At 39.6% G+C, this 13,558-nt stretch overlaps 1 protein-coding gene across 1 annotated transcript; it reads right to left on the reverse strand.

Annotated features, from left to right (window-relative positions):
- Nucleotides 1-10,307: 10,307 nt before the first annotated feature.
- On the reverse strand, nucleotides 10,308-13,540 carry LOC131334413 (receptor-like protein 33). The gene is made up of 2 exons (XM_058369407.1): nucleotides 11,876-13,540; nucleotides 10,308-10,648 (listed from the first exon to the last, which is right to left on the reverse strand). The coding sequence occupies exon 1, from the start codon at nucleotides 13,203-13,205 to the stop codon at nucleotides 11,898-11,900; it is 1,308 nt and encodes a 435-aa protein (XP_058225390.1). The 5' UTR covers nucleotides 13,206-13,540; the 3' UTR covers nucleotides 10,308-10,648; nucleotides 11,876-11,897.
- Nucleotides 13,541-13,558: the final 18 nt, after the last annotated feature.

A 13,558-nucleotide genomic window follows, 5' to 3' on the forward strand; every position in this document is an offset into this window, starting at 1 on the left:
CGAAAAGATGTTTCATTCAGAACCCACGTGAGTCAAAGATCAACCTGTGGACCCCTCTGGTGTTGATTTGAAGGCCTCACCCTCTGGCCCTTTGTCTGAACCCGGCTACCACAGAAAGTGAAGATAATAGTGTGATCAAGCTTAGAAAGGGGTTTTGGAAGATGTTACAACAGGTTCACAACCATTCAAATGAGACTTTGTACTCTTAGCCAAATATGTCACGACAACCTGTTCATCATTGAAAAATGGTCAATGTGAGACTTAAATACTTATTAAGCCAAATTAAGGTGTGTACAACGTCTATTCCAATATCGATGTCTTTTCATTTGAGCATGATAGTCATAGCTTTTGGTTTGTTCATGTCTATTCATCAAAAATAACATTTGACATTCATTAGATATTTATGAGATCTTCTAAGATGATATGAATTTTTGAGGTCCTAAATTAAGAATTTTTATGGCTCGTGTTATGATATTTTGGAACTTGATTTTGTTCACCCTCCTTAAAAGAGAGTGAACATTTCCCTTATTTTTATTGGTTGAAGTGGTGTAGATACCACCACAAAGTGATGTCATACTTATCAAAAAAATGTATTACAGGGGAGGGACCTACACCATTCAACCAGTAAGAGGGAGGATAACATTCACCCTCTTTTAAGCAGTCCTCCTCTCTGCATCCTTTTAGCTGCTAAGGTTTGTGGCTTTGGGGGAGGGGGAGGTGCATGCTTTCCCTCCCTCCTCCGTTGTCCTCTTCCTCCTTTCTCTAGGTTTCTTCACTGCTTGCTTTCTTCCTTCTTCGACCTTCGCTGGATCTCTGTTCTGTTGGGTTTGTTGCTCTTGGTGGCTTAGGTTTGGTGCGGGTTTGCTTCTCCCACTGGTTTTTTGGTTGGGATCAACCGATTTTGCTTGATGTTAGTTTAGAGATTGCTTGGGGTGGGTTCTGCTTGGAGTGATGGTGGTGGATTCATCGATGGTTTGCGGCGGCGGCTCAGAGCTTCATTGAGCTTTTCTTTGGCCATTTATGAGGATCGAATTAGCAATTTCTCGGGGGTTTGCTTCGGGATCTTTTTACTTGTTCGACTCCTAAAGGCGTAGGCCATTTGTGGTTTCCATTGCTATTGTTTGCTGGCTGGTTGGGCGGCTGCAGTGTTTGTGCTTCTAGGGTTAGGTTTGGCTTGGGGTTTGCGGTAGGTGGTTTCTCTCCTCCTTTCCCGTTTCCTCTTTAATGTGCTTCTCGGTGGCTATGTTTTCGGCAGTTGTGAGTTGTACAAGGTGTGCTACTCGGTGGCTGTGTTTTCGGCGACTACAAGTTGGTGCAAGTGGAGGAGGAGCTAGCAAGGTCTCCCGCCGATTATCTCCCTTGGGTGTATTTGATTCTGTCTTAACGGCAAGGTGTAGCCTTGTGGCGTCTGCTGGAGGGGTGGTTTAGGCGGCTAGGTGGTGATGTTTTAGATGGCGGTGGTGTGGTCTAGTGGCGGTGGTGGCGGGGGTTGGTGGTCGGGCATTTATTGCATATGTCTTTTAGGGTTTGGTTATTGACTTGGGCCTTGCCTTTTTTATTTAATTATTTGAGCTTCCTTTGTATCGGGCTTGGCCCCCGGGTGTTTTTGGGCTTTGTCCCATTGGATTTTTTTTCCATCCAACATTTGGTTGGATTCCCCTCACCTATCCCCCAACTTGATATACCATTTGTCAAGTTTTTTAATAATAATATTTTGCCTATCCAAAATATAAAAAATTGCACTCAAGATTTTGCTCTTTATAACGAAGTACTCTAGCAATACCCCTCATTGACTCAGATTTCCAAGTCAAGTCAATATGTGGAAAACTCTTGGCCACAAAAAAAAAGATATTTTTCTCACTTCCATAAGGGATCAGCTCCCCTCCATACTTCATTCCTCTGTACTCCTCCAAACTCTCAATGTTGAGCCCAAAACTATGATATGAACTATTCAGCTAGTAGAACACACAATAATATGAGTGATTTGATGTTTATAGATGCACAAACACATGGAAATTAAGTTGTCATGCAAAATGAATGGTAAATATATTCTAAAACTTAACCTTACAATTTACAAGATTTACGGTTCAAATTGTTATTTTGATCTTGAAGCAATTACATGTGGTATGCCACATATGTTTTGATTGGTAATACTGCATACCCATAATTATTGTATTGATAAACTAGGAAACAAAATGGCATCTAGTTTGTTATTATTAGTGAGGAGCATTGCTCCAAAAGCACTCAATATATAATCCTTCCACGTTTAGGGTCTTTCCAAACACATCCAAAATATGGTGGTTGTCCATCTCATGTTTGGTTCTTTACCTGACGGGTACGTCTAATTGGTTGTCCGTGTCCATTCCATGTCTATTACTCCCTCCATTTCAAATTTTATCTACAAATTAAAAGAACTTGGTGTTATCTACTAACGTGGAGAAAAAAGTTTCAATTTAGTTTCTTACCAAATTTAATGCATCACATAGCAATGCATTTTGCGGAGTGGACAAATATAAATTGTACCCCCTCTGTCCAATGTTGCTTGCTGGATAACTCTTCTTTTTATTGACAATCAAGTATTTGAGTCAAGTTTCGCCCACCAGGTGTTCGGAGAACATACTTTTTCCAGGAAACATACAATTAAATATAATGAAATTATTCTCATAATAAGCAACATTGTAGAAACTGTAACACTTTTTCACTGAGGAAAATAGAGGTACTATATTTTTTTCCCTCATGGTAAGAGAGAAATGCATACGTGTTGTTTGGGGTGGGACTTAGACTTACAATTGAACTTCTATATCATGCATTTATATTCTAAGATAAGAAAATAAAGGCCACACATTTGTTTGACAAGAAAGCGGTATTAGGTCACCTCCGGAGGAGGGGTTCCTCAACCGTCCATCTGATCCTCCAGTGGATGAGCGGCTTTCGGTGTGCTTAATCTGCAAAACAAAAATAGTAAACTATGGGCACCAGCGTGGCTATCGCCATCGCCCCTCCGATGTCTAAGTCAGTTGATTTGCCTTAGCTAAATAGAATTGATTGTGTATTAATTGCGTACCTTTCTCTTATGGAGGTGGTGTCTTTATATAGGCATCTTAGGAGGAGTCCCATTGGGACTGGGACCTTTAGGTCTAATCCATTTATGATGAACTTGGATGAGCTTTGGAGTGTCCTCTCTAGCTTAGGGCTCTTTGATTCTTTTCTAGACCAAGAGTCCTTATGACATATGGGTTCTTCAAGATTATCCCTTGGGATCTGTAGGCCTTATCCCTTCATGTGGGACAAGGTATTGGTTGTTTTGGGAGTCCTTTTGACTGCATGAGTTTCCTCCGTAGAGTACTTCATAGTAATTGGTTTCAGGTAGTTAGTTTGTCATTCCCTTGGTGATCCAGCTCCTAGGCTAAACTGGTTGTCACGTTTGCTGAGCTCACCTCATGGGCTAAGCTCGATGATCTTATGAGCTGTGCTGATGAGCTTATCTTTCCCTTGGGCCAGTTAGTCGAGGCTAACCCTTATGGGCTGGGTCTAATCCCTGTGGGCTAGATTTCGTGTTTATTAGGCCTTCTAGCTTGAGCCCTCCGACCTGTGCTGGGATTCTTGTGCTGAGCTGACCTTAGGAGGTTATTCTATTCTTGTCAGCTACTCCCCTATTTCTTGGTTCGTGCTCTTCTTAGCAGGGTAGAGGAAACACTATTTGTTTTTGAACTAATGACTATGCCGACTTATCTAGTCATGTTGCGGCGTACATAGCCATTATTTGGTCCTGGAACTCTTTGTGGACACTTTGTCCTATGATCATGTCGTTGTTTCTAACTTCGTTGAACAACTTTGTTGGCCGGCCTTGCTGAATATAGCAAACCGATGAGAATGTTTAGGGGCTAAAAGAGCGCGCCTTTTTCACTTTGATCAATGCCCATCTATGGTAGTTGTTTCGACCCTTGGGTGTCTGGCCTTAGCCTTGCTAAACAACAATGCTTCTAGCAGAGCAAAGAAAAATATCTTCATTCTTGACATTGTGGGAGACGAGCTTTAGTAAAGCCTGATCTTGTTCTAGTACGTTACGTTGGCTTTGTCTTTTGTTGGTCCTTTTAGGAATACTTTGGGATAGTTTGGTTGTGGGGGTATTTTATTTATTTTAGGTACTCCCCCAATCCCTTGAGCGTGGGGTTGTTGAAGAACAACCTGACACTTGTGAGTCTATGTCCTCTTAGGATTGATCTTGTGCAGATACTTTGCCTTAGCAGTTTGTTTGGCACACCAATGAGCTTTTTGCTTTTTCAAAATTTCTTGTGTACTGTTCATCAGCTATATTGATCCATATTGCATGTCTAGTTGAGCATGCCAGAGGGATGTGCAAAAGCTTTTAGGTCCCTTGGGATTTAAGTTGTTTGTAGGTTTTACAAAGTGTAGGGATCTTTGATAGAGTAGGCATGAGCACTGTGCTTCAAATATTTTGTCCCGTATGACTTAACTATTTGTTGACAGAGCTTCGAGAGCTTTGGGCTAAGCTGAACGTAAGCTCTAGCCGAGAAGGTCATGAGAGCTATGCTAGGACCTTGTAGGTCCATTAGAATTCTGCAGGGTTCGTTAGCTCTTGTCGAGCAGACTTGAGAGTCGTGCTCGGACTTTCCAGGTCCTTTAGGATTTGTCAAAGCTCGTGAGCTTTATAAAGCTTGTTTTGGCTAATATTGGGCCTTTTTGTTTGCTTAACTTTTATCCCCTTAGAGATTTGTTTTGATTAGGTTAGAAGGTATTGCTTACCTTACCTCTGTGCATGCTTCTCATGCTGTTGCCTAGATTCCCTGAGATTCTCAGGTACTGGTCCCTTAGGACCTTTACGTTTCAATTTTTCTGAGATAAGTCTTACATATATAGCCTATGCTGACTTTTAGCCTTAGCTTTTATCCCTTTGGATTTAGTGCTAAAATTGTTGTCTTGTGCGAGTTGACCTGTAGTAGCCCATACTAAACTCTGGTCTTGTTGCTTGTCTTAGTTTTTATCCCATAGTTTTTTTTTTTTTTTTTTGGGCTAGTATGGATTCTTTTTGTTTCACTCCCCTAAGTGTGTAATGCTTTGTTTGGATTGGAATTTGAATTTTTTTTTGAAAAATAGTAGGGGTAATAAGTGGAGAGAGATAGAGAGAAAAATGTTGAGAGTAGGAGGAATCTAGGGAGAATTTTTTGAAAAATTATTTTTAAGTTGCAAAGAGTGGGCTTGTAAGCCTCTTTCTCGGTCTTATTTTCATGGTAGTACATATACTTGGTGCCTCGGCACTGATCGGTCAAGCTACTATATTTAAATGCTGCTCTTACTTGAGCAGGATGCCTTGGCATCCAATCTTTTGTATTAGCTGCCTTAGTGCCTTAGCAACAATGCTTACTTTATACAGGTCGAGTGGCTGTTAAATTACTTCCTTAGAAGTTTGCTTTATGTTTGTTGTTTCCTTATAAACACTTATTCACGTTTCTCTGATGATTCATTAGAGTTACTGAGCTGACATAACTCCTTGGAGTTACTTAGCACATGAGGCATGTTTCCTTAGAAACTATTTTTTTCGATGTGTACTCCCTACTCCCCCAAGTGTAAAGTTGTGTTTAACAGCTTTGTACTTGTAAGGTGGGTGATGCATGCCTTGGCATTATATGTCTTCTACTTTATTTAAGCTGGGGTGGATTGCGGCTAGGGCAACCTTGTCCCTTAGGGCCTTAGCATGAAGCGCCTCCATATCTTGATTGCAATATGCTTCATATTTCATGCTTTAGCATGATACTTATCCACATTATGCCTTAGCATATCATCTCATGGCTTAGCCCGAGACCTAGCAAAACATCTCATGTCTTAGCACGAAGTTTACATCGTCGCATGCCTTATCGTGAGATTTAGCATAATGTCTCATGCCTTAGCGTGAGACTTATCACAGCGTCTCATGCCTTAGCATGAGGTTTACAGCATCTCATGCCTTAGCATGGAACTTATCACAGCATCTCATGTCTTGGCACGATGCCAGCTCACACCTTAGCGTGAGACTTAGAACATCTCATAAGTTTCACACCATCTCATGCCTTAGCATGATGTGAATCTTTGTGTCCCTTAGTCGTAGGCCATGCTTTGGCTTTCTTCCCGGCCTGATTTTGGCGTGCTTTCTGGCCTGATCAACTTAGCTAGTAGGGCCTGCCAATGGTGCTTTTCTTGCACATCTGTATGCTGTAGCATACCTTTCTCCTTGAATTTTCATGTTTAATTATTTTCACTTTTCATGCTGATTCAGTAGTCTCTCCTTATCCTTTTCTCTACTCAGCTTGGGACTTTGTGTCTAAGAAGCTTGGCACTTGTGCTTGGTAACTCCTGAGGTACGGCTATTGTGCTATCTGATTAGCTTGTAGAGATGACCACTTTAGGCCGTAGGTTTGGCTAATTTCCCTTTTGTGGTTTTTCTTTGCCTGTCTTTGATTTTGTGTCTCGGCATGATTTGTTTGTGCTACTCCTAGAGACGGGGAGAGACAAGAGAGAGTCAGACGAGAGAGCGACATCGGGTTTTTTTTTTTGGAAGAATTGCAAGACATGAAGATGGGGAGTGATGGGTAATCGGTTAATTGATGGCATGGATTATTCCCTTCCAAATCCAATCGCTTAAAATCATGGTGCATATCGTTACATAACCTAGGGGTTTGTACAAAGGAAACAATTCCAGTTAATTGTTCTTGTAGCAAGTACATGTAGTAGTACCATATATGTTGTGATTGGTAAATACTGTGTACACATAACTTAGCATTGCTCCAAAAGTACTCAACAAACTCTTTGCATGTTGGACCTTTCCTAACACATCCAAGTATGGTGGCTATCCATTTCATGTTTGGTCTTTCCTGTCGGGTACGTCTAAGTTTTAGTGGTTGTCCATGTCTATTACTCCCTCTGTCTCTAGTATGCAAATTTAAAGTTATTAATACTGTATTTTTGGCAAGAAGATTTCAAATATTATCTACAAATTAAAAGAACTCGGTATTATCAACTAACTTGTAGAAAAAAGTTTCAATCAAAAAATAAATTATATAGAAACGCTTTATGCATAGCAGACACAATAAAATAGTACTCCATCCCTCCAATATTGCTTGTTGGATAACTCTTCTTCTTCTTTTTTGAAATTAAGGTATATATTCGGGTCAACTTTTGCCCACCAGATGTCTTGAGAACTTAAGGAAACACACAATTAAATGTAACAAAATTAATCTCATAATAAGCAATATGGTAGACAATGTTACACTTTTTTACTGACGAAAATGGATGGTGAAACTATATATTCTCAGAAAATAAAGTCCACAAAAGTCAGACAAGATAGAAGTGTATTTTATTTCCACATGGAAGGAGAGAAATGCATGCCGTAGTTTTTGGACTGGACTTTTAGACTTCTAATTTAACTTCTATATCAGGCATTTAGGGCTCCTTGGGCTAACTTTTTCTTGACCTTTTGGCACGGCCCCATGGTAGTTTTTTCGGTTATGTGTGTGTGTTTTTTATTATTATTATTAAATTGGGGTTAATCTTTACATTGCACGATCGTTCATCTCGAAAAGAATAATTGAAAAAATTTAAAAGTCCATAGGATGATAGCCTTTATCGATTTAACTTTCATCAAGACAAACATTAAGATGATGAATATTTTTATATATCCAGGTCTAGTAAGAATTAAGAGAATGCAACCAACAATACGGTGCCAAAATGTCGGGAAAAAAAATAGGCCATATGCTTCCTCTATTCGATATAGTACACTTAACCTCATGCCCCAATTTTTCCTCCACTTGGTAATTTTTTTTTTATTTATTTATGATTTCTATGCACTGAGAAATGCTTCAATACACTCATTGTATGGATTGAGTATAGTTTTCTTATCATTGTTTAGGTTAAAAAAAAAAAAACAGATTTCTGTTTTGCTATGCATATGCATGCTTTATTCACCACCCGTGGGCTTGCTCCAGCAGAAGGGGAAGACCCTTTTGTCTAGAAGTGGGTAGGGTTCGACTCCGCTCAGTACCGCGATTTACCTGGCGAGTTGGGGCGGTGGTTGCTTCAAGTCGTCTGGAGGTTTACACTGTACAGGTGGGTCCAATTAGTGGTACTCTTGCGGTGTGGTCTTTCATCACCAAAAAAAGAAAAAAGTATGCTTAATTCGAATTTCTGCAAGTACAGATATGAATGGAAGGTCACAGTTTTCTATTATTGGAATAGCAATGATATATAAAATGAGTACTAACGAGAAGTGTTTGTTTCTGAACAGGGGTCCAAAACCTCACTAGCCACTACCTGTTTGATAAAAAGCCACAGTGGAAACCATTCATTGAGCCCTTTAGAATAATCCATAGAAGAAGCAGACATATAATTACTCCTCATTTAGTTAACTCCTTCATTTCACAAAATCACCGGTGTTCCTCATTGCCATTAGTAATGAAAACAAGTTTAAAAACAACAAAGGGTTGGCCTTGTGGTGAATGCGGACTGAGAGTTTGCTTCCTCCTAAGGTCTCCGGGTCGAAATCTCTCAGGTGCTATCAACTCCTATGGTGCCAGTCCATACGGTACTTTGTCTCATGGATTAGTCAAGGCATGCGTAAACGGGTCCGGACATCCTGAGGAATAGAAAAGAAAGATGAAAACGAGTTTAAACAATGTTCAGGTCGACTCGAGGAGAACCACAAAGAATAGAAAGACGATCTAATACTACAGAGGTGACAATCCTGAGGTAGGTGTTGGTACATCATTTAACCTTCACTCCATTGATTGTTGTCGTTTTTTTGGGTATATTATACTACGTGTAATTCATTCCATTGTCGGGAAGAAGGTTTAGACTTTAGAGTATACATTTATTCAATCATCATCCCCTTGATGACTACTGCCACAGACTCTCCCTAACAGCTTTGCCCGATATATTTCAAGTCCATTTTACTTCGATGCCAATCCCTCATGGCTTTGAAATTCTGAGAATATCTTCGGGCACAGTAAACTCATTGCGAAAGACGTCTATGATGTGACGTTTAGGGAAGCAAAATTTAAGGGCATATAGGACAATGGAAAAAGGTTGGAATGCAGAATAGGAACCAGTAATTCTGGATGAGATTTAATTTCCAGCCAAAATCCGGCAGTAGTGGTATTAGTGATGTAACTCATCCTTTACAGATGTAGTATTCTAACTTTAACTGGTAATTAATTTAGTTTTAGGTGGAGTTGTAACGAAGTTTGATAGTAAATATGTAATTTCATTATTATCGTTAACAGAGCTACCCCTTTCCCCGTTTTTCGATAGATGAGGGGGTGTTAGCTAAAAAATTAATTAGTTCTTGATATTATTGTTTTCTCAAACCTTTACTTATCTTCCAATGTAAAAAAATAAATGGATAGATTTGACTTGGAAATCTCAATCACTAGCCAAGTTAGTTGGTGTTAGCTCAGAGTATGAATTAATGAAGACCTGGCCTAGAAAAGGCAAGTTAGTGGGTTTTACAAAGAGTATCACTAACCAAGTTGGTTAGTGGGTGTTAGCTCAGAGTATGAATTAATGAAGACCTGGCCTAGAAAAGGCAAGTTAGTGGGTTTTACCTCAGAGTATCACTAACCAAGTTGGTGACTCACAGGGAAACTTCCTAAATAATCTTCAAACTTTGATCTCATTGTCTAATAGACATCAAAACTTTTGTTAAACTTTAATTACACACCCAGACTATTGAACCGTTATTCATAGCCTAAACACAACAGCCTAAACATCATCGTCGGCCTCCACTTTAGCCACCTCCACCGCCGGAAGTGGTTTCTCCTCCTCCATATTACCTTCCCTAAAGATAGCATCTTCCAACTTGTCCGGCGCCTCCCTGGAGTAGAACATAAGTTTAGCACTAACTGCCTCGGTTCCATTGCTCTCTGGTGGCTTCAATTTCCCCCCAAACACTTGCGACGATGTTAAGTGGGTTTGAAAACAGAGCAATCCCACTTCTATACAGGAAAACTTCTAATTTTGAAAACAAAATGCAATTGGGTTTGATTCTTTCTGTTTTAAATGGGTTTGATTCTGTCTATAATAAATGGGCTTGATTCTGTCTATAATAAATGGGCTTGATTCTCTCTGTTTTAAATGGGTTTTAAAACACAGCAATCCCACGTTTTCAATTCTTAAACCTACCTAGTACCTAACATCCCTATCTATTTTCAAACTCCCCACCCAACATCCCTGTCTATTTCTCGATCCCTGATGAAGAATTTGTTTTTACCCTCCACCCCTACCCCAGAATCTATTTATGAAAAGTAAAATCAACAAAATTGAGAAAGAGCACACAACGGAATTCATTCCGGTAAATTGTTCAAGACCAAAGCATAATAGCATTATTACTTGGAAAAAGGATGAAAAAAAGCAAACCACAAACAGCACCAGACCACAGTACAAGGATGCAACAAAATCAAACGTACGTCTGAAATCTCAAACAACCACAAGCTATAGGTAACCTAAACCAACACCCCCTATACTTCGTAGCTTCTCATACGAGAAGTTTTACAACGATAGTAAGAAAGGCAGGCCAAACTCGTCATTTTTTCTTGCTCATTTTACTGTACATTGCTGCGACATTATCTCAAGGGGCAACAAGAGCTTCCTCCATCTTTCACTGTGACGGGAATATCAGAAAGAAAGAAAAACATGTGAGTTCAAATACAAAAGCCAAATAATTCTGTAGGCTTAGGCCTCCCTTTTTTGTGTGTGTGTGTGTTTGTGTACGAGGCATTAAATCTAGTCTACTCTATCGTATGTGATGTAGAGGTGATTCCACTTGATTACATGGCCTAAAGAAGTACTTGTGGAGGCGCAACCCATGCATGGTTGATGCGTAACAGCCCAAATAACACAATTTGGTTGATCATTCTAGAACCAGAATATTTTATAAGTGCTCCAAATTTTCACATATTATTCGTAGTTCGAAAGAAACACACATTTAGGAGACAAATCCGATCGTATATCTAATCCGAGCAATCAAACAGGCGCCGATATCTTACTGACATGGCACCTGCAACGTATACAAGGTGGAAAAATAAGTGTATAAGAAAGACGATTCTTATTTGAAACTCCCGAGTCTTATGGGTACCTAACGATTGAAACTGGAATTCGATCATCATAAAGGCAAAATGGAGGAAGCAATTTCAAAAACAGCATAATGAACATATTGGATGCTATACCGATAATTATTGTATGGGAATTTGAAGTTAGCGCCTGCTTGGGAGCCTAATTTCATAACAAATTTGAACTTTTTATGCTAACTTTTGAAGTATCTGATAAAGATAAACAAAGCAAGAGAAAAGAGCCACAGATATGACTGCTTTTTCTCCTTTTCGTTCTGAAGAGAGCCAACTACAAGAAATTTTTGCATGACTGAAATCACCTTTATGTGTCTGATCACAGGGGAAAATGACATGATGCCAATTTCCTAGCCCACCATGAGCAGTGAGCTTACATGTGATTCATACGACACTTTCAGTGAAAATCATTGTTCCTAGTTCACTTAAGTTCAAAAGCAGGTTAAATTGAACATGTGTAGTTGTGTAACTGGTTCTCAGAAGATTCACACAGTTTTAATTTTGGGCATGAGTGGGAAAATTCGAACTACTGAGCAAACCCTCTACTGGGTTAATTGCACGCGATTATGTCTAACGTGTAGAAAGATAGGAATACTAGCCTCAAAATGTAACCAGATGAAGTACTCTATAGGAGGGCCATTTCAAATTTACCTATTAGATTGCAAAAAATAAAAATAAATAGGAGTAATAAATAATGGCCAACATAGTTACAACCTAATTCAACAATGGTGAAATATTGTAAGTACTGCGTTAGGAGCTTATACCTGAAAACATGACTAATGTTTGCTACTTTTTTCTTCCCATTGTGCCTGTAAGCGTTCTCCTCAATCTTATCACCTTTTTGGGCATTTCTGTTTCAGCAAGTCTCACAAATAACTTAGGTCTACCAATTAAGAACATGAGAGATCCTAGAAAGAGTCCCAGTGTCATTCCACAACCATAACCTATCACCACAATTTTCCAAAACAATCCATCAAAATTGTGATCATCTTCCTCCTGTAGTAACACCGGTGGATGTACTTTCGTCTGATTATCTTCACATTCCTTCGACAATGGCAACCCACATAGTCCTAAGTTCCCAGCATATGAACCATTCTGAAATGTATTAAATTGTGAACCCAGGGGTATGGGACCATGGAGACGGTTCCATGAGAGGTTCAAGACTTCAAGAAACGTCAAACTGACTAATTGGCTTGGAATTCTCCCGGTGAGCTTGTTAGAGGAAATGTCTAATGATTCAAGGCTTGTCAAGTTTCCCAAAGATTCTGGAATATGGCCTATAAGGCTATTATGAGAAATGTTAAGCACTATGAGGGAATTGAGCTTTCCAATGACATTTGGAATCTCTCCGCTAAAATTGTTGGATGAAAAATCGATTGTTGTGAAGATAGTGAAAATTCTCTGCATTTCGATCTCAATGCCCTTTAGTGTCACTGTGACAGAATCGTGATAATAACTATTTTCATCACTCATGTATTTTTTGTCCGGCATAGTTTTATTCTTCATAGCTTGGAAATGTTCGAAATATCTCATTGGCAAAGGGCCACTGAACTCATTGTGGGACAGGTCAACGATTCGAAGCCTAGGAAAGGAAAACTTACTATTCAAAGTGTTTATGGGACCATGAAATTGGTTAGATCGTATGACAAGAACCTGCAACTGAGGAAGAGGCTCCAACCAATATGGAAATGTGTCGTTAATTTTGTTGTTTCCGACGTTTAGAACTTCCAAGCTTGTACAATCTACCAAAGATCTTGGCAGTTGTCCTTCAAATTGATTTCCACTCAAATCAAGACTTCGTAGTACGTTGGGCTTTGCAAATGCCAAGGGAAGGGTTCCCGTGAATCTATTGGAGCGCAGATTCAAAACCGAGAGAGCACGACTAAAATTTCCCAAACATTGTGGAACCGCACCGCTCAAATTGTTGTGAGACAAATCAAGAATCTCAAGGGATCTCAAGTTGCAAATCGTCTGGTCATGACGATACAAAGAGTGGGTAGAAGAAGAAAAAGATGAGGAAGACGATGAGGAAAAAGCAAGCTGATATTGGGAGAAATAGAGAAGGAATTGAAATAGCCACATTAATGACCCCATCGATCCTTTGTTGAAATGAAAAAGAAACAACAGGTTGAGAAAAAGAGAAAAGATGAGCAGTGGATTAGGGTGCTAATGGCAGTGATGGGAGTACTCTAGCTTGCTTGCCCTCTATAACGAAGTACTCTAGCTATATCCGTCACTGACTCAAACTTCCAAGTCAAGTCAATATGTTGAAAACTCTTGGCCACCGAAAAAGATATTTTTCTCAATTCCATCAGGGATCAGCACCCCTCCATTCCATACTCCATCCCTCCGCACCCCTCCAAAAGTATGATCTGAACTAGTCATCTAATAGAACACGCAAAAATATATAAGTGATACCTTAGGAATGCTACAGATCGATTGACTTG

This window comes from Rhododendron vialii, chromosome 1a (genome assembly GCF_030253575.1).
Source record: "Rhododendron vialii isolate Sample 1 chromosome 1a, ASM3025357v1".
Taxonomy (NCBI): Eukaryota; Viridiplantae; Streptophyta; class Magnoliopsida; order Ericales; family Ericaceae; genus Rhododendron; species Rhododendron vialii.